Here is a 21,925-nt window from a genome sequence, read left to right on the forward strand (position 1 = left end):
ATAATAAAAGTGAGTTATCTGTGATTATACTAGCCATAGTATATCTCTACTCTCCTTGTTTAGTCACTAAGTCACATGCACCTTAGCTTTTGTGACCCCATGGACTGTAACCACCAGGCTCCTCTGTCTATGGGATTTCTGAGAGTGGGTTGGTTGGATACTCCAAGAATACTGGAGTGGGTTGCCATTTCCTTCTCCCAGGGGATCTTCCCAACCCAGGGATTGAACCTGCCTGCATCTCCTGCATTGCAGGTGGATTCTTTATCACTGAACCACAAGGGAAGCCCTGTATAAGCTCTATGGCCAACCCTATAAGTCATTATGAAATAAAGATAAAACAAATTACACACATAGTTACTTTTGATACCTAATCCAGCCCCATCAGAAATTTGGATATGATTTCCTGCCAGAGATAGTTCAATCTGTTACTCAGTTTGAATCATGAGTTCCCGTCAGACCTTGATTTCTTCCCTTTGATCTTTTTTTTCATGTCAGTGGCACTTACAGCCCACTTCAGATATTAAATTTGCTCAGTGACAAGATCTTCTCTGCTGATGGTTTTGGATCAATTGCTGCAAATTCCTAAAAACTCACTGTATCCTATACCTCTTCATGAACATCAAAAACATCTGAGAACTGCATTTTCCCTACCTGCCCTTCACCCGATTACCTTTTTCCTGCTTCACTTTATCCTTTTTTTTAGTCTCTAAGCCCCTGGATAACCCTTTGTATAGCTGCTACTTATCATGTAACACCATTTGCCAACCTCTACTGCACATCTGCTTTATAGTATTAACTTCAGAGTAAAAGTTATCCATTTTCTGGTTCTATTTCTCTGTAACTTATTTTGATTCATGTACTCTTAACATTTTATGTAGAAGGGAAATCCTGTCATTTGTGAAACAAAGAACTGACCTCTTAACTGAAAATCATATAAGCAGGAAGACAAAATCTCCAGCACTTTAAGGCAAATACTCTGGTGACCAGAGTGGACCTCAGTATTGGCCTCCTCAGTTAGCAGTCTGGGTCCCATCCTTAGGGGAAAGGTAAGGGCAGGCAGAGCCATCTACGCAGCAGGTTCCCTAGATGATTCCAGCCCAGGCCTCGCAAAGAGCTCCACTAGGGTGAGCCCCTGTTTTTTCTCAGCACACTCTTTCCTTTACTTGGGGGTGCAGTTTGGAAAGCAGATTAGGTGAAGAAACAGTACAAATATATGACTTACACTGGATCTGTAGGAGGTTCAAGAGATCTGCTATATCCCCAAGATCTGCTATATTTTTTGGAACCAAAAATCTCTCCTTAGCTTTCTCTTTTGAATCTAACCAATTTTGAATCCAGCGCATCCTCTGTGTGGTCTGCATCACCCTTGGGAGGGGTCCTGTGCCGTCTTACACCATCCCTTCTTAGACTCTTTAAGACACCTCCTTGTCTCACCAGAAGAAGGAGACTGGTTTGGTGTCCCAGGCTATCTCCCTTTGAGTCTGCACAGCCCTTTTATAGAGGTAACAGTGATACATACCCCTTGGCTTCTCCCAAGTGTGAAAGTGCTATAAAGAATGAAAAAATGAAAATTCACCCCCAGTGAGGACCAAGAGGCTTCTGGAAGCCAAGAATTTACATCAGTGGTGTAGAGACATTTTATATGTGTCTCTACCTCCTACTTTGAGCACTGACACTAACAAAGTAACAGAATCTCTCTCTGAGTCCAAGCAACTACATTGCTGTCCTAAAAGCACCCCTTTGATGGTACACAGAAATGAAAGAAAATTAAATGGAATAATCAACTAGTGTTATTTGTGATTGAAGAAAGGCTCCCTAAATGTAAGTAAAAACTGGTATGAACAGTGTCAGCTCTATTCATATAGGAATTTCTTTCTTAGCAATTTATAGTAATTTTTGAAGTACCAGTCAAAAGAAAAAGGAGCTGTTAAATACATTAGTGATGATAGCCACTGGAAATCGTTTCCATCCCATTTCCTGGAAGCTTAATAAAAAGGTATAATTTATTCTGAAATATATGTTCAGAGTGAAATGATTAGATTCTTCTTATTGTTAGAACATCTAGAACAAAATCTAGTTGGGCTCTTTCAACTGTAAGAATATGAGAAGGTCGGTAATTTCCTCTCAAAAATTAAAAGAAAAATGATTTCCTATTTTAAATGATGCTACAATCACTGAAATTTGAATTGTAAAATTTCATTAAACAACCTGAATGAAGATCTGTACCATTAGCTTCATGTAAAATCATCTTTTGAGAATGTTCTGCTATTCATAAAGGAGTAAGGTATGAAGGTAAAAATTTGTTAGTTGTATGCTTCCAAAAATAGTGATGGCTATTCCAAAATAGCCATGGGACTGTGAACAGGTCATTGTCAAGATGCTGGTGGAAAGGTGTTTCTCTGGGCTCTCATTAATGAGTATAATGGTGTCTGCATATGGGCATCATACTACTCGATGATGGAAAATAACTTCAAAGAAGAGATGATGACGGCTCTGTGGTTGTTTGGAACTACTTCAAACTTTCTGAGAGATTTAGTCTTGGTTCTTTGTACACTATTTTTCTTGAAGATCAAAGTATCTGTGTCTTCGGGAGGTGACTGCATTCGAACATACAAGCCGGAAATCAAGAAAGGAAGCTACAATAATATCATTGTCAATGTAAAGACGGCTGTTGCAGACAACCTCCTTTTCTATCTTGGAAGTGCCAAATTTGTAAGTCTAACATTCAACTTTTCTTTGGCCCACTGTGTATGTGTACCGTCAGGTTAATTCTGGTAGTGCGGAAAATGTATAGAATCTAATGACATTGTCCCAAAACTAAATAAGGTAGCCTTTCAGATTTGAAAACCTCAGAATCTTACCTCACAAAATTCTGACATGTCAAGTTAGAAAGCAATTGAAATGAAAACTTTTTACAGTGCTTAGGCATATCTGCTTTCATGTGTAAGTACACCAACATTTATTTTTCAACTATATTTTCAGGTCCAACTATTCAAGAAGAAAGATTAACAGGGATAAAGCTTTTAAAAAAAAAAAAAAAAAACTTTTCTCTAAGAAATTACAATGAACGTTCATGTGAAATGAAATGGAAAATTGTGTACTAATTTCTTATCAGTGAAAACTCTTCTGATTTGTGTTGAATTTATGACTCAAATTGAAATAACAGAAATTGTATCTAGACAAGCTCACCCCAAACTTCTAATTCCTTTCAACTGACCCATGTGACTTTATATGCATGGAGACCTTCCGAAATGAATGACTTTTCAACAGAGCGCTTACCGCATAAATCAATACTTGGAATTTAGGTGAGAAATTCTGGATCACCTTGGGTGAAAAGTCATATCTGGCCCCTCAAAAACGTCACCACCCATGGTGAAAATGAATTCTGAACCCAAATATTTGCTTTTATCTCCAGGATCAATATGAGAAAAGGCATTTGTCTCAATGTTAGACCTAACTAGAATTGGTTGAATTAACACATTTGCCTCAGCACTGTATCATACATATGTATGGACATTGCATTATTAAGATACAGTAATAAAGTTATTTATTGTTTAATAAATAATAGTAAACCATATTTGGGGATTTTTATTGTGATGCTTCTAATTATTTCACAGATCTGTAAATGGCACCCATTGAAAAGACTCTGCTGGCCTCCTCGTTCATGGTGCCTTGTATCTGATGTCTATTGTTCTGTTTCTGTGCACTAGGTTGACTTTCTGGCTATAGAAATGCGTAAAGGCAAAGTAAGCTTCCTCTGGGATGTTGGATCTGGAGTTGGGCGTGTCGAGTACCCAGATTTAACTATTGATGACTCATACTGGTACCGTATTGAGGCATCGAGGTAACTATCTCAATAGAGATTAAGATCATTGACAGAATTTTGAAGTAGTTTCCTAGATTATATGAAAATTTTTATTTCTGTTTCAAGAGGGTAGTTGTGTAGGTATGTAACAGGTATTTTACATTGCATACAGATATTTTATATTGTATACATGTGTAAGTGTCTGTGATGGTATCTTTGTAGAATGTGTTAGGAGCTAACAAACTTTCAAGATACTGAACAGAATGACCAGTCTTTTCTGGCCCCCTCATTTGATTGTTCCGTAGAAACATTCAGGTTAAGTTGTTTTCTGTCATCTGAAGAAGTACTGAGACTTGCCCTCATTCAATACAATCCAGAGCATAAAAGCTGTCTTTTTTATTTAGAGCTGCATGGGCTATTTGTGTACTTGGGAGAGCAATCCCTTCTCTGATGTTTTTACATATATACTCTATGTATAAAATAGGTAATTAATGAGAACCTACTGGACAGCACAGGAAACTCTACTCAGTGCTTTGTGATGACCTAAATGGGAAGGAAATCTAAAAAAGAGGGGATATGTGTATATGCATAACTGATTAACTTAGCTGTACAGCAGACACTAACACAACATTGTAAAGCAACGGTGCTGTAATAACAATTTTTTATAAAATAAAAAGAGGAGCTACTATTGGTGCCTATCTTTGGTGCAAAGCTCCTCTTCTAGTCTACATAGCAGCCTTGGCTTACTGTGTAGTTATCTAAATGCCGGCACGAATATATAAGATCAGGTCCACACTATTTAAAATGGAAGGAATAGGAAATTGATTAATTCTATCTTTGATGCTTTAGTTAATTAACTTCTAACAGTGTGCAGATTACTTGTAGAATCCATTCTTGTCCTTGATACTTGCTCTTAGTTTCTGATCTTCTTTTTCTAATTTTCAACTGCCTACTAAATACAAAACAGCTGAGAGGTTTTGTTAAATGCCACGGGAAGTTGATCAGAGTTGGGTAAAGAGGACTTAAAAGATCTGGTGATTGTTGAATCTAGGTTATGGATACATAGAATTTCATTCTATGTGTGTATATGTTTAATTTTTCAAAATTAAAAGTTTCTTGAAGAAACTTAATAAGAAGAAATATCTTTAATTCCTTTTAAGATCTTAAATGAAACTGTGTGTGTGAAAGAGAGCGCGACAAAGAAAGGGAGGATACAGCAATAGATAAAATGCTTGCATTTGTGATGGTAGGGGGGATTAAGTACTTTACCGGACTTAAGAATGCTTATGTTTGCAAAGTACAGTTCTTCTATTAGAAGATATGTATTCTGTTAAACAAGAACTCTTTTTGATAAATTCATTCTATTTTTCCATGTATTTCAGTTAATGCTGCACCCTCAAAGATAAGCTTACCAAAATGAGATGGCAGGGAGAGAAAAAAGACAAAGTTTTGTTATAACTGCTCGTCTCATAAAAGAGTTCAGATTTTCATGTTTAACAACACATGGGAACCAAACAGTTTAAAAAAAGAATGAATTACAATAATAATAGCTTCTGAAATTCTGTTAATTGAATCTAAATGTGAAGTTCTTCTATGCAATTCGTATGCACAACTCTGAAGCCTGGATGTTACAGTGTACACATTAAGATGGTTTGCCAAACACTAAATGATGCACGATTCCAAGAACAACTACAGCAAATTTGAATCCAAGAGATAGTCAGGGATATTTAGGAGAAATTATGCAGTTTATAATGCAGAAGGGTGGCTTATTCAGAGTTCACTTGCTGAATTAAATTAGGCAAAATGCTAAATGAAGTAATATAGCATTATTTAAACAGTCCATGTAGGTAAATAGCACATTGTTTTGTAAAGTAAAAGGGAAAAGACTCTCCATCTAACCAACAGCCATTCCATCGGCTAGTTGCTGCTATGTCATTTCCTATCAATGGACACAGTCAGAATCAGGGTATATTGCTCAGTGGTCCTGGTTGAATTTGATGGTAAACATACAGCAGAGATCAGACTCTGGATTTTGATTTGCAGTTTAATGAATCTGGAATATTTGAAGCTAAATTCCAAAACAAGTCTCTACATTTTATATGTTTTAAATCTGAAGTGATCAGAAATGTGACACATACTTCATTTTTCTCTATTTTCTTTCATTTCATTCCAACACGTACCCTGGAAGAACTGGGAGAAATGGAACTATTTCCGTGAGAGCTCTGGATGGACCCAAAGCCAGCATTATGCCCAGTACATACCATTCAGCATCACCTCCCGGGTACACTATTCTAGATGTGGATGCAAATGCAATGCTGTTTGTTGGTGGCTTGACTGGGAAACTGAAGGTAATGTTCTTCTCCCCATCCATCTCTGTAGATAGTTCCTGGCATGATGACTTTGAGCAAAGACAGGACACAAAACTGCAAAAACTTGACAGCTTTTTACTTAATTTGTTTTTATGAAAACATGGATATATTTTGAGTAAAACTTTTCTTCCTTAAATATCCAATCTGAAAACATAATCTTTTTAAACCTATGTGTATTTACTTACACAGTTATTGTTTTGCCCTAATCCGTGGCATCAGTTTTTTGATATTATTTTAGTTACTTCAAGAGCAAAGTGTTTTTTAATGATACCTCATTTTATGAATCAATTTATGATTTATTGATATGAAGTGCTATAAAGTTCAAACTCACATCTAATTAAAAGATTTATGAATACCTTGGGAAATATCACAGGAGCCATAAGCCTTCAAATCATGATCCGATTTTTAAAGTTTTCAAGTTGCTCTTCTCGTTCTTATCAAGTAATGCACTTAATATTCATAATTGCTTCGTGACAGGTCCTTGTGCATTGCAAATTGTAAAGTGCCTGCATTTTAGAGAAGCTCATGTTGATTAGATGGAATTAGGTTTTGGAAAACGACCTGTGGGTGAGACGTAAGAGCACAACCAAATATAATGGGTAATCCTGGGCTTGTCAGAATCATCCTGGAATAAGATTAGTCAGAAAATGTGAAAAGCCAGGGTGACCCCAAATTTATGAGAAGTCAACCTTCATATAGAGTGAGGTTGTTTTGTTTGCTTTGTGTATGAGATGTGATTCTAAAGTATTGGAATGGATTCCATAACTACACATTAAAATCACCCTCTTTTCTTAGAGCTGCATATAAATGTATATGGTACATAGTAATATACAGTCATACACCCCACTGCAGTACTCTTGCCTAGAAAATCCCATGGACAGAGGAGCCTGGTAGGCTGCAGTCCATGGGATCCCTAAGAGTCGGACACGACTGAGCGACTTCACTTTCACTTTTCACTTTCATGCATTGGAGAAGGAAATGGCAACCCACTCCAGTGTTCTTGCCTGGAGAATCCCAGGGACAGGGGAGCCTGGTAGGCTACCATCTATGGGGTCACACAGAGTCGGACACGACTGAAGTGACTTAGCATAGCATAGCATAGCATCAGAAAGATAAATACAGGGGTAGCACAGAGTTATATTCGCCTGCAATGTAGGAAACACAGGAGATATGCATTCCTTCCCTGGGTTGGAAAGATCCCCTGAAGGAGGAAATGGCAACCCACTCCAGTATTCTTGCCAGGAAAAGCCCACAGATAGAGGAGCCTGGTAGGCTACAGTCCATGGGGTCGCAAGGAGTCAGATCCAACTTAGCAACTGAGCATGCGCGCGTGCGCGCGCGCGCGCACACACACACACACACACGCACACACACACACACACACACACACACACACACACACCAGAAAGAAAAAAAGAAAGAAAATTTGAAATTAAATCCGGGCTGAATTCCCTGCTCTATCACTTGCTAAAATATGACCTTAGGCAAGTCACTTAACCCCTTGGGCTTCAGTTTCCTCAACTAGAAAAGTAAGATAAAAATATCTACACTGCTTGCATACTGTAGGATAATATGTAGTAATAAACTCTTATAACATTTATATAATCCTTACTATGTGCTAAGTAATGTTCTAAGTAATTTTACATGAGTTAACAATTTTCATAACAACCCCAAAATGTAGAGAGAAGCCTCATTTTATACTTAAGAACTCTATATAAGAAATAAATTAAATGATTCACCCAAGATCACATGGCAGTGAGTGGTGGAACTGCAATCTGAACACTTGTTACCAGGCATAAGAATCTCTATTATTAACTACCATCCCTTACTACCACAATGAATAGTGAGATTATATGCATAAAATTTATAACAAATGCCTAGGATATGGTGCTATGTGCTGTCACTTCAGTAATATCTGACTCTTTGCAACCCTATGGGCTGTAGCCTACCAGACTCCTCTGTCCATGGGAGTCTCCAAGCAAGAATACTGGAGTGGGTTGCCATGCCCTCCTCCAGAGGATCTTCTCAACCCAGCGATCAAGCCCTGGTGTCCCACATTGTAGGAGGATTCTTTACCATCTGGTAGTCACACCTTAAATTGCACCTTAAATAATTCTTATTATTCAGATGTCACTAGGCATAAAAAAACTGATTTATGCCAGTATGAGGGGCAAAAAGTAAAGGCAAATGCAATCTATAGAAAATCTTAACCATTTTGACCAAGAGTTTCAAGGTTCCTGCCATACCATTACACGAACCAAAAACTGAAACAAGTAACTATATCGACATGTTAATGAAAATTCACAGGAGCAGGAAATATCCCAGGTATAATTTTTATAATACAAGAGGAAAAACAAAAAGCAAGTAGACTTCACAAGTAGGATAATCAGCCTTTGGAAAATTAAGGGAAGATTCCACAGATAACAGAGAATCCCAAGGACTGTCCTTAACTTGTAAATGTCAGTGTCTGACCAACATTTCTTCTCCATGGCAATGCCCCACTTGATCATAGCAGTAGCAAGATGTACATGTTCATGACTTTAACCTAAATTATAACTACAAATGTTTAACTGCTCTATGACTATCTTCTTACATTTGTTCTAAAATCCAAACATGTCAATTCACTTTTTCCTTTCAGGTTACTCAGATAAATGTGGATTCACTTTGGCAGAGTGTTGTAGAATTGTAACATTATCAATGCCAAAGTGAACAGTTGTTTAAATTACAGCAAGTTTCTCTAGAGAGAATTGGATCATTCTCCTCCTTCTTAACTGTTACATACCAAGAATTGACATGGACATACTGCTGTATTTAAAACAGATAACCAACAAGGACCTACTGTGTAGCACAGGGAACTCAGCTGAATATTCTGCAATAACCTAAATGGGAAAAGCATTTGAAAAGGAATAGATGTATATATATATATAACTGAATCACCTTGTTGTACATCTGAAACTAACACAACATGGTTAATCAACTATAGTGTATGTGCTCAGTCATGTCTGACTCTTTGTGATCCATGGACTGTAGTCTGCCAGGCTCCTCTCTCCATGAAATTCTCCAGGCGATAATACTGGGGTGGGTTGCCATTCCCTTCTCCAGAGGATGTTCCCAACCCAGGAATCGAACCCACATCTCTTGCTTTTCCTGCTTTGGCAGACGGGTATGCTCCAATATAAAATAAAAATTTTAAAAAGACCTTTCCCTGTAAGAATGACACTAAGGTTGTCATTCAACAAATGTTTATTCTGCCCTTATTAGATATCAGGCTCTGTGCTGTGTATGCCCCCAAGCAACAACCGCAGGGTCCCTTCTCTTACAAATTGACTCTGTCCCTTCATTCTCCTGCACTAGAAACCTACTTGAATGTAAAAGGAAATGAAAAACGGGACAGCAGTATCACAGGGTAATCTATATGCAAGCATTTGTTTCCCTTTGTCAGTATCTACCATTGCTCATATGGAGAAGGAAATGGCAACCCACTCCAGCATGCTTGCCTAAGAAATCCCATGGACAAAAGAGTCAGACACAAGTTAGCAACTCAGCAACAACAACCCTTTCTCGTAATCTCTGGAAAGAAATCATCTTAGTGGTGTAGGAGCACTAGCATTTATTAAACACCATCTCTGTGCCAGGCATTGAATGTGGAACCATAAATTAATTCTCTTATATAATTGTCCTAATAATCCTATGTTACAGACCAAGAAGAAAACAGAACCTCAAAGAGAATAAGCAGTTCATTTAAAGTCAGAAGCATGGAGTGTTTATTTTACTAATGGTGATAAACTGATATAGCACAGAATAATCAGGATCTGAGGATATATTATTATACGGTTAAAAAATGAATATGTACACAACCAAGATTTTTACAAAGAGTGGATAATAACTACTCAAGATTCTTCTGCTCAGATAACAACTCTCATGAATACTGTAGGACTTTCCTGGTACTTCAGTGGTAAAGAGTCCACCTGCCAACGCAGGAGATGCAAATTCAATCCCTGGGTTGGGAACCTCCCCTGGAGAAGAAAATGGCAACCCACTCCAGTATTCTTGCCTGGGAAATCTCATAGAGGAGCTTGGTAGGCTACAGTCCATGGGACCTCAAAGAGTTGCATGCAACTAAATGACTAAACCCCAGGTTCAATCCTTGGGTCGGAAAGGTCCCCTGGAGAAGGGAATGGCAACCCACTCCAGTATTCTTGCCTGGAGCATCCCATGAACAGAGGAGCCTGGCAGGCTACAGTCCATGGGGTCACAAAGGGTCAGACATGACTGAGCAACTAACACTTACTTACTTAAGCAACTAAACAACACCAGCATGGATTCTCTAAGGGTTTTTTTGTGAAATTCTAACAAATATGTTTCTCTCTGCAGAAGGCTGACGCTGTACGTGTTATCACATTCACTGGCTGTATGGGAGAAGCATACTTTGACAGCAAACCTATAGGATTGTGGAATTTCCGAGAAATAGAAGGTGACTGCAAAGGATGCACCGTCAGGTTAGTTAAGAGCAGGGCTCTCCTAACGTCTGTCTGGCCTGTGCATCACAAAAGCTTTAATTTTATTGTGCAGTGTTGCATTATCATGTGGATGGTAAGCAAGAAGTTTGAAGTGATTGTGTTCAAAGGTAGATTTACTAGGAGGCGAAGTAACCTCAAGTCCTCCCCCAGTTTGCGCAGGCACTTTCCAAGGCCTTGGGAACTACCCTAGCACTTTGACATGGTCATATGTTTTTGTAAAATTTGTAAAGGTAAGATATTTCAGGGCTTCCCAGGTGTCTCAGTGGTAAAGAATCCACCTGCAAAGCATGAGATGAGGATTCGATCCCTGGGTTGGGAAGATTCCCTGGAAAAGGAAATGGCAACCCATACCATTATTCTTGTCTGGGAAATCCCATGTAGAGGGGAGCCTGGCAGGCTACAGTCCATGAAGTCACAAAGAGTTGGATGTGACTTAGTGACTAAATAACAATAGCAAGGTATTTTAGCCTCAATCAGTTAAGACTACTATCTCTTTCCACTCCAACTTACCTTTGTGTTCAGGAAGTGTTGGGTCTCTGTGGCTCTTTTATACTCATATTTCAGTTTTACTTAAAGAAAGCTCTCCTTAACTGATTAAACTGAAGGCCCCTCAGAGTCTGGATTCACTCTGTTTATGTTTACAAGAAAATATAGAACCATACTGCAGGTTTTGTCTCCTACAGGATTTATGAAATGACACATAGCATCCTGTAAGTGTTTCAGGTGGAAACCCATCGGACTTGAAGATTTTAAGTGGGAAAGGAAAAACAGAGGTCAAGATAGGCCAGGAGAAAGTTTCATAATAACCATCATTAATTATAAGATAGAGGTTAGAATGTTGAAATTCAAAAATATTTATCAAGCATATAAAACATATATAAATATTCTTATATAAACCTGAATAGAGCACGTAAAAAATTAAGTAGAAGTAGAGGATTTCTTTCCATGGACGGAGGAGCCTGGTAGACTGCAGTCCATGGGGTCCCTAAGAGTCAGACACGACTGAGCGACTTCACTTTCACTTTTCCCTTTCATGCATTGGAGAAGGAAATGGCAACCCACTCCAGTGTTCTTGCCTGGAGAATCCCAGGGACGGGGGAGCCTCGTGGGCTGCTGTCTATGGGGTCGCACAGAGTCGGATATGACTGAAGCAACTTAGCAGCAGCAGCAGCAGTAGCAGCAGCAGAGGATTTCTCTGCATAAAAACTTAAAGGCCACTGATCAACTGAGACTACAATTTTAATTATATTTAGTTAAAGCTATAAAATGTAAATTAAAACCTGGAAGCTTAATCAATACACATAGTAACTCTAAAATAATTAGGTGCTAAGGAGTTTATATTTTTTATTTCTAATATAAAGAGAACATGTACATTGCTAGAACCTAAATTCTCCATTAATGTAGCACAGAGTACTTCATGTCTCTAGAGTTTTATAGAAGAAAGTAGCCTCAAAATATTCTCTCCCCAAAAGTTTTAACTTTCATCTTTCTTTTTTTTTTTTTTTTTGTCATCATGAACTTTTCAACTTGGCATTGAAGACAATTTGAAAGTCTGATCCATTCATGGTTTATAGTGGTTTTGTTCATAATCTTTGATAAAATCTAATATAGAATGTTGTCTGTAAAATGATTTCAATACAAGGACAATGAAGTCTACATTATCATTCCGCTACTCACAAATCAACACCAACTTTTCCCTAAACATTTCTTCGGTAAATTTATAAATTTACCGAATTTATTTTCAAATAATTTTCAATAATTTCAATAATTTTCAAAGAATTTTCAAAAGTGTATTGTCAACCAAACATCTAAAGCATTTAAATGTCCTTTCAGCCATGCATATTATGTAAGACTATAGCATTGCTAATTATCAGTTCTGCAAAGATCTCAGGCCTTCACGTCCTCCTTTCCCAATTTTAAACCAGTCTTGTTCCATGTCCAGTTCTAACTATAGCTTCTTGACCTGCATACAGGTTTCTCAAGAGGTAGATAAGGTGGTCCGTATTCCTATCTCTTTAAGAATTTTCTACAGTTTGTTGTAATCCACACAGTCAAAGGCTTTGGCATAGTCAATAAAGCAGAATGAAATGTTTTTCTGGAATTGTCTTGCTTTTTCTATGATCCAACAGATTTGATCTCTGGTTCATCTGCCCTTTCTAAATCTAGCTTAAACATCTGGAAGTTCTCAGTTCAAGTACTGTTGAAGCCTAGCTTGAAGGGTTTTGAGAATTACCTTGCTAGCATGTGAAATCAGTGCACTGTGTGATAGTTTGAACATTCTCTGGTGCTGCCTTTTTTGGGGTTGGAAGGAAAACTGACCTTTTCCAATCCTATGGCCACTGCTGAGTTTTCCAATTTGCTGACATACTGAGTGCAGCACTTTAACAGCATCATTTTTAGGATTTAAGTGGCTCAGCTGGAATTACATCACCTCTAGTAGCTTTGTTCATAGTAATTCTTCCCATGGCCCACTTGACTTCACACTCCAGGATGGCTGGTTCTAGGTGAGTGATCACACCATCATGGTTATCTGATTCATGAAGATCTTTTCTGTATGGTTCTTCTGTGTATTCTAGCCACCTCTTCTTAATATCTTATGCTTCTGTTAATTCCACACCATTTCTGTCCTTTATTGTGCCCATCTTTGTATGAAATGCTCCCTTGGTATGTCTTGAAGGATCTTATCTTTACCATTCTATTGTTTTCCTCTGTTTCCTTGCGTTGCTCATTGAGGAAGGCTTTCTTATCTCTCTTTGCTATTCTTGGAACTCTGAATTCAAATGCGTATATCTTTCCTTTTCTCCTTTGCCTATAGCTTCTCTTCTTTTCTCAGCTGTTTGTAAGGCCTCCTCAGACCACAATTTAGCCTTTTTGCATTTCTTTTTCTTGGGGATGGTCTTGATCCCTGCTTCCCATACAGTGTTACAAACCTCTGTCCATTCTGTCTACCAAATCTAATCCCTTGAATCTATTGTCAATTCCACTGTATAATCATAAGGAATTTGACTTAGGTCATACATGAATGACTTAAGGGTTTTCCCTACTTTCTTCAGTTTAAGCCTGAATTTTGCCATAAGGAGGTGATGATCTGCGCCACAGTCAGCTCCAGGCCTTTTTACTGACTGTATAGGGCTTCTCCGTCTTTGGCTGCAAAAAATATAATCAGTCTGATTTTGGTATTGACTATCTGGGGATGTCCACGTATAGAGTCGTCTCTTGTGTTGTTGGAAGAGGGTATTTGCTATGACCAGTGTGTTCTTTTGGCAAAACTGTTAGCCTTTGCCCTGTGTCATTTTGTAATCCAAGGCCAAAAGTTCCTGTTACTCCAGGTATTTCTTGACTTCCTATTTTTGCATTCCAATCCCCTAGGATGAATAGGGCATTTTTTTTCTTTCTTTCTTTCTTTTTTTTTGCTGTTAGTTCTAGGTCTTATAGGTCTTCATAGAACCACCCAGCTTCAACTTCTTTGACATTAGTGGTTGGGGCTTAGACTTGGATTACTGTGATGTTGAATGGTTTTCCTTGGAAATGAACTGAGATCATTCTATCCTACTTGATATTGTACCTGAGTACTATATTTCCAACTCTTTTGTTGACTATAAGGGCTACTCCATTACTTCTAAGGGATTCTTGCCAACAGTCCTAATCTGAAGTAAATTCTCCCATTCCTGTCCATTTTAGTTCACTGATACCTAAAATGCCAGTGTTCACTCTTGCCATCTCCTGTTTGACCACTTCCAATTTACCTTGATTCATGGACCTAACATTCCAGGTTCCTATGCAATATTATTGGACCCTACTTTCACCACCAGATACATCCACAACTGGACATTGTTTCTGCTTTGGCTCAGCCTCTTCATTCATCCTAAAGCTATTTCTCTGCTCTTCCCCAGTAGCATATTGGATACCTACCAACCCGGGAGGCTCATCTTCCAGTTTCATATCTCTTTGCCTTTTCATACTGTTCATGGAGTTCTCGAGGCAAAAATCCTGAAGTGATTTGCCATTCCTGTCTCCAGTAGACCATGTTTTTCAGAACTCTCCACCATGACCTGTCCATTTTGGGTGGCCCTGCACAGCATGGCTCTAGCTTCACTGAGTTGTACAAGGCTGTGATCCATGTGATCATTTTGGTTAGCTTTCTGTGGTTGTGGTTTTCTTTCTGGAGGCTGTGAGATAATCATTTATTAATTATAAAAGAATAGTCACTCTTCCTAGTAAATATATTGAAAATGAATAGGAAAACTCTAGTATAATGTTAGCTGTTGAAATGTTATGGACTATGATTGGAAAGATTCATTTTTCCCCAACCTCAAAGTCACCAATTTGAAGCCAGGTTTACCTGGTTTTTGATTAATGAATTAAACAAAATAGCCTGATCTACAACTGTATGTTTTGCTGCTCTTATACAAAACTCCTGCTTGCAGATTTGCCTGTTGCTTGAACAGAAGAATCTGTTACAGGGTTGAAGTGGGAATAGGCTTTAGAAATCGTTCACTGATCTAAACCTCTCATCTCAGAGTGGAGACACTGAGAAATGAGGTGCTACGTGACTTCTGAGATTCCACATCAGACTCCAGATTACCTGCCATCTACTCTGCTGTTTTTTCCATTATGTGTTGAGGAAATTAATATATTAAGGCCATAATAACATCATTATACAAATGTGACATTTTTTTATTCCAGTGCTTATTCTGACATCATGTAGTGAAATTTTATGTTTTTTTCTTTTCGAGTTGTAACAATGCTTTGGGCCAAAGCATTTGGGAAACTGTCAGTGGTGATCTCCACACCCTTTCTGGAGTTTTTGTTGATAGCATGGTGGTACATAATGCAAAATCCAAGTATTTGAGACCCTCACGGACCTTCTACTTAGTAGAGTCTACATTACATTTTCTTATCTCTAACATCATGATATTCCAGATTCTAATGGATTTTTAATAATGATGAAAGAAGACCAAACTCATCATTTATTCACTAAATTTATTCACTAAATTATACTGTTGATAAGCTGATTTAGTCCTGCAAACCTTTCAGTTAACACTTTTCATGAATATTGAAAAAGCATCTTTTAAGCTTTAAGCTACAGTATACAAAAATATATCAATCTGATTTTATACCTATTTAGATATAACTTACAATTACATGATTGTGACAAATACAGAGAAGACTCTTCCCTTCCTTTTGTCTTCAGAGTTTTATATTTCTCTCTTTTCCAGAAACAGAGAGGAAGCCAACTTGTCTAAAATGCAAAACAGTTATTCTTCCGCAAGCCCATTAATGTTGTACACTATTATTTTTCTCATTATCCAAGATTTCATACAAATAATAGTCTCAGTTATTGTTATTTCACATTACTATATTTCTCAATAGCTCTTCTCTACTCTTAAGTTAATACAACAGTCCAGTTTCACAGATTCAAATATAAACTAAGATGCAGATATTTAAAGTTTAAAAATATCTCCACAGTCAAGACTTATGCTGTTAACATCAGTTAGGTAAGATAGATAGATGATAACTTTTCTTTTGAAAAAGAAATATTTTTAAACACTATATTTACAAGACATATCTTGCTGCTGCTACTGCTAAGTCGCTTCAGTCGTGTCCAACTCTGCACGACCCCATAGACGGCAGCCCACCAGGCTCCCCTGTCCCTGGGATTCTCCAGGCAAGAACACTGGAGTGGGTTGCCATTTCCTTCTCCAATGCATGCAAGTGAAAAGTGAAAGTGAAGTCTCTCAGTCGTGTCTGACTCTTAGCAACCCCATGGACTGCAGCCCACCAGGCTCCTCCATCCATGGGATTTTCCAGGCAAGAGTACTGGAGTGGGGTGCCATTGCCTTCTCCAGACATATCTTAATATTCATTAATTATTCAACCAGTACTGACTGAACATGTATTCTCTGTGAGGCAATTTGATTTACTAATATCCCTGTCATTCCACAAATATTTACCAGCTTCTACTATGAGCCAAGTATTGCACTGGATGCTGAGCTTGTGCCTGAAATGGAGCCTGACCCATAAGCACTACTCGGCTTCATAGAGCTTACATACTGGGGAAGAAGACAGATCAACAGATACACACAGTTAGAGAAGCCCTTCATTGTCTGAATCTAATATGTCCCAGAAAATACAACTGAATAGCCAGGGCTCAGAGAATAGGAGTCTATTTTCCATCATGGCTTTTCTTCTTACAACTTGTAAGTTAGCACCTTTCGACCACCTTCGCCCTTTTCATCCAACCTCTACTCCCTGTTACGTTATGTATTTGGTAAATGTAACAATGCATTCTTAGCATGTTCCAAAATCCCACTAGTTCACACCACTAAGATACACTTAAACACCAACACAACTATCCATTAGGCACCTCAGCAAAAGGATTTAAAACATCATTGACCTAGTTATTGAACACTTAATGAAGTCCAGGTGAGAGATGGTGGTTACCTGGCCTGATGGTGACCCTGGAGAGGAGGGGAAGGATGGAAGATGTATCTGGGATTGTTCCTGCCCTACAACAGCCTACTTCCTGGTGGCTCAGATGGTAAAGTGTCTGCCTGCAATGCGGGAGACCCGGGTTCAATCCCTGGGTTGGGAAGATCTCCTGGAGAAGGAAATGGCAACCCACTCCAGTATTCTTGCCTGGAGAATCCCACGGACGGAGGAGCATGGTAGGCTACAGCCCATGGGGTCGCAAAAATTCGGACATGACTGAGGGAGTTTCACTTCACAACAGCTTACAACCCAGACTCACAAGATAGAGTGTGATGTACTGAAAATGGATGGATCATGTAGACATCGTCTGATTCATGTGAAATGTCTCTCTTCAGTCCACAGGTGGAAGATAGTGAGGGGACCATTCAGTTTGATGGAGAAGGCTATGCGTTGGTCAGTCGCCCCATTCGTTGGTACCCCAACATCTCCACTGTCATGTTCAAGTTCAGGACATTTTCTTCAAGTGCTCTCCTGATGTACCTTGCCACACGAGACCTGGTAAAGATGTGCACGGTTGATCTTTCACAATTGAAGATATGGTTTGCTTCTTTTTTTGTAGGGTTCCAGTGCAGTTATCAGTTATTGTTCAGAGGAGTCTGGGATGAGTGTGCATAGCCAAGAGTGGTGCATAGTATTTATGTATTTCCATCAATAACTTTAATTACATATAGAATTTAATTATCATTTATTTTCAGAATAACTGCCCTATAATTCTTTAAAAGAAACACCCAGTAAAGATTCCCTCTGTATAGAAACATGCAGCAGAAAAACACACTTCCTTAGCCTTCTTCTAAAGACCTTAGTGAAAAGGTGGTTCTAAACATCCTTATTATTTTTTCCAGGTCAGTGTTTCTTTGTAACTTCTTTCTGGGAACATCCTATTTAGTTTGCTTAATACAGTTTCAAAGGAACCCACTTTTTACTCCTGTCGTAAAAGGATACATCCTAGTAATTTGGCTTTGACCATTTGCACCATAACAACACACCCACAAACATTCATAAAATACTAACACCAATTCCATTTCCAAAAATAGATTTCACTTACAGATCAACACATTCAGTAATTTAACCATAAAGCCCTGTTACAAACCCCACAAAGTGAATACCCATATTTTTCTCTGTGTATCTAATCACTGGTGTATTTTTCCTCTATTAATAGAAGGATTTCATGAGTGTAGAGCTCACTGATGGGCACATAAAAGTCAGCTATGATCTGGGTTCAGGAATGGCTTCCGTTGTCAGCAATCAAAACCATAATGACGGGAAATGGAAATCATTCACCTTGTCAAGAATTCAAAAACAAGGTGAGTTTTTATAGTAATAATGCACTCTGAGCCTTAATCATGCTATCCAAAGCTCCCACGTATCTAATCATGAAGACCCTGTCTGTCACTTTAGGTACTCACAAATTCTGTGAAAAATTGATACAGTCGTTTCTTTGGCTTAGATTACAGGTGGTTTGGGTTAGACATGACTGATTGAAGAGCCAAATGATTCTCTGTCATTTTCTTTTGAAAGTGAGAGCTTAATTTGAAAGCATAAAACTATCATACAACTTGTAAAATTATATCCTGTAGTAGATTTGAAAAGCTTGTATGCTTTCCTTTTCTTCCTGTTTTGCCAAGATGTTTCCTTTAGAATGGCCCACAGATAGAATTTGTACAGGCAATAGAGCACAGCTACCAATCCTTAGCTTTTTGAAAGTGCCAAAAATGTGTATGTGGACAAGCTAATAATTGATTAATAATGATGTAACATTTTTATGTTCTAGGACATTTTCAAAACACTTCCCAAACATTATTTCATTTGTTCATGTATTTTGTTCTGGTGGAGAAGGCAATGGCACCCCACTCCAGTACTCTTGCCTGGAAAATCCCACGGATGGAGGAGCCTGGTAGGCTGCAGTCCATGGGGTCGAGAAGAGTCGGACACGACTGAGCGACTTCACTTTCACTTTCCACTTTCATGCACTGGAGAAGGAAATGGCAACCCACTCCAGTGTTCTGGCCTGGAGAATCCCAGGGATGGGGGAGCCTGGTAGGCTGCAGTCCATGGGGTCGCACAGAGTCGGACACAACTGGAGCAACTTAGCAGCAGCAGAGAAAAGAAAATGTAGACTCAAGCTTATATGTGCTCCCAAACATTTATACCTAAAATCTTACAACCAAGACAGAAATCCAAGACTATTAGGTGTCAGTGTGCTGCTATTGTTATCTTAGTATAATTCCCCTAATTCTGGGTACTATGGCATTGCTTGTATCTGCAAATTAAACTTTGATTCTTCTGTTTATATTATTAGACTTAATTCATTTTGAATATGCCAGTGTGACATTTCACAAAAATTTAGATATAACCTTGCACCGTCTTTCATTCCTACATTTAACACATATCTGCCAAACACCTAGTTAAGTACTGTGCTGTGCTTACTAGGTGTTTGGCAGATACAACTACAGTCATGTCATGGACTGTAGCCTGTCAGGCTACTCTGTCCATAAGGATTCTCCAGGCAAGAATACTGAAGTGGATAGCCATTCCCTTCTCCAGGGTATCTCCCCAACCCTGGTCACCCTCATTGAAGGCAGATGCTTTCCCATCTGAGCCACCAGGGAAGACCAAACATATTGGAGTGGGTAGCCTATTCCCTTCTCCAGGGGAACTTCCCAACCCAAGAATTGAACCAGGGACTCCTGCATTTCAGGGGGGATTCTTTACCAGCTGAGCTACTAGGGAAGCCCAGTAATTATTAGGCAAGAACAAAGTGAAGTCTGTGATAAGCCCAGTCTTTAAGGAACTTGCAGTCTAAAGGGGAAGACAGACAAGTCAACCAGCAGTTAGAGTAGAAAGCTAATTACCATATGGAGATATGTACAGCAGGCTAGAAATCTCAGAAGAGAGAAACACTCAAGTCAGATCCAGAGGTCAGCCCTCAGGGAGTACCCTGATGCACAGGCAGGAGCAGAGGAGTTCTGTGGGTGAAAAACTCCTTTGGACAATTCAGAAAATTGAACATTGTGTGAAATCCTGGAGGTCTCAGGGAGCATAATATTAATACAGCATCATATATCATTCTCCAACTGCTTTTCCTTGGAACAGGAAACTCTGGAGAAACTCCTCAGTTTGGACAAAAACTGGTTTTGCATTTGTTTAATTAATTGGAATAGCTGTCTGTATACATTTTTCCCAAGCAAGAGAGGCACAAGGCACATTTATAGACTCTGGACAGTAGCTCAGAAAAAAGTTTAACTCTAATCTGACATTTCTGCAACTTCTCTGATCACCAAAATCCTTCCATACCTTATCAGCATGTGGCTGAACACACTTTGGGAAATGCTTTGGGAACTATAAGTAAGTCCATAGGCTAAGAGGATGAATCGTGGCAGAGAATGATCAGATAAGGCTGGAGATAACAAAGCCAGTTTATAAAAGGCCTTATGACCTAAACTGGGCTTTCCAGGTGGCGCTAGTGGAGAGAACCTGCCTGCCAATGCACGAGACATTAAGACACATGGGTTCCATCCCTGGGTCGGGAAGATCCCCTGGAGGAGGGCATGGCAATTCACTCTAGTATTCTTTTTTTATATATATATATTTAAGGATAATTGCTTTACAGAATTTTGTTGTTTTCTGTCAAATCTCAACATGAATCAGCCGTAGGTATACATATATCCCCTCCCTTTTGAACCTCCCTCCCATCTCCCTCCCCATCCCACCCCTCTAGGTTGATATAGAGTGCCTGTTTGAGTTTCCTGAACCATACAGCAAATTCCCGTTGGCTAGCTATTTTACATATGGTAATATAAGTTTCCATGTTACTCTTTCCATATGTCTCACCCTCTTCTCCCCTCTCCCCATGTCCATAAGTCTATTCTCTATGTCTGTTTCTTCATTGCTGCCCTATAAATAAGTTCTTTAGTACCATTCTTCTAGATTCCGTATGTATGTATTAGAATACAGTATTTCTCTTTCTCTTTCTGACTCACTTCACTCTGTGTAATAGGTTCTAGGTTCATCCACTTCATCAGAACTGACTCAAATGTGTTCCCTTTTATGGCTGAGTATTCCACTGTGTATATGTACCACAACTTCTTTATCCATTCATCTGTCAATGGACATCTAGGTTGCTTCCATGTTCTAGCTATTGTAAATGTGCTACAGTGAACAATGGGGTACATGTGTTTTTTTCAATTTTGGTTTCCTCAGGGTATATGCCTAGGAGTGAGATTTCTGGGTCATCAGATCAGATCAGATCAGTCGCTCAGTCGTGTCCGACTCTTTGCGACCCCATGAATCGCAGCACGCCAGGCCTCCCTGTCCATCACCAACTCCCGAAGTTCACTGAGACTCACATCCATCGAGTCAGTGATGCCATCTGGGTCATATGGTAGTTTTATTCTTCGTTTTTTAAGGAATCGCCATACCATTTTCCATAGTGGCTATATCAGTTTACATTCCTACCAACAGTGCAAGTGTTCCCTTTTCTCCACACCCTCTCCAGCATTTATTGTTTGTAGACTTTTTGATGATGGCCACAGTGGCTGGCTTTATTTTGGGGGGCTCCCAAATCACTGCAGATGGTGATTGCAGCCATGAAATTAAAAGATGCTTACTCCTTGGAAGGAAAGTTATGACCAACCTAGATAGCATATTAAAAAGCAGAGACATTACTTTGTCAACAAAGGTCCATCTAGTCAAGGCTATTTTTTTCCAGTAGTCATGTATGAATGTTGGAGAGTTGGACT

At 38.9% G+C, this 21,925-nt stretch overlaps 1 protein-coding gene across 1 annotated transcript in view; it reads left to right on the forward strand.

Moving 5' to 3' along the window:
• The window catches only part of LAMA2 (laminin subunit alpha 2), a 707,066-nt gene that overhangs the window by 625,480 nt on the left and 59,661 nt on the right, over nt 1–21,925 (forward strand). The window contains exons 46-51 of the mRNA XM_070376649.1: nt 2,569–2,712; nt 3,711–3,844; nt 5,994–6,153; nt 10,549–10,673; nt 17,522–17,684; nt 18,346–18,490. Coding sequence (XP_070232750.1) covers nt 2,569–2,712; nt 3,711–3,844; nt 5,994–6,153; nt 10,549–10,673; nt 17,522–17,684; nt 18,346–18,490 — 871 coding nt within the window. The remainder of the gene's footprint in view (nt 1–2,568; nt 2,713–3,710; nt 3,845–5,993; nt 6,154–10,548; nt 10,674–17,521; nt 17,685–18,345; nt 18,491–21,925) is intronic.

This window comes from Bos mutus, chromosome 9, assembly GCF_027580195.1.
Source record: "Bos mutus isolate GX-2022 chromosome 9, NWIPB_WYAK_1.1, whole genome shotgun sequence".
In the NCBI taxonomy this organism is placed as follows: domain Eukaryota; kingdom Metazoa; phylum Chordata; class Mammalia; order Artiodactyla; family Bovidae; genus Bos; species Bos mutus.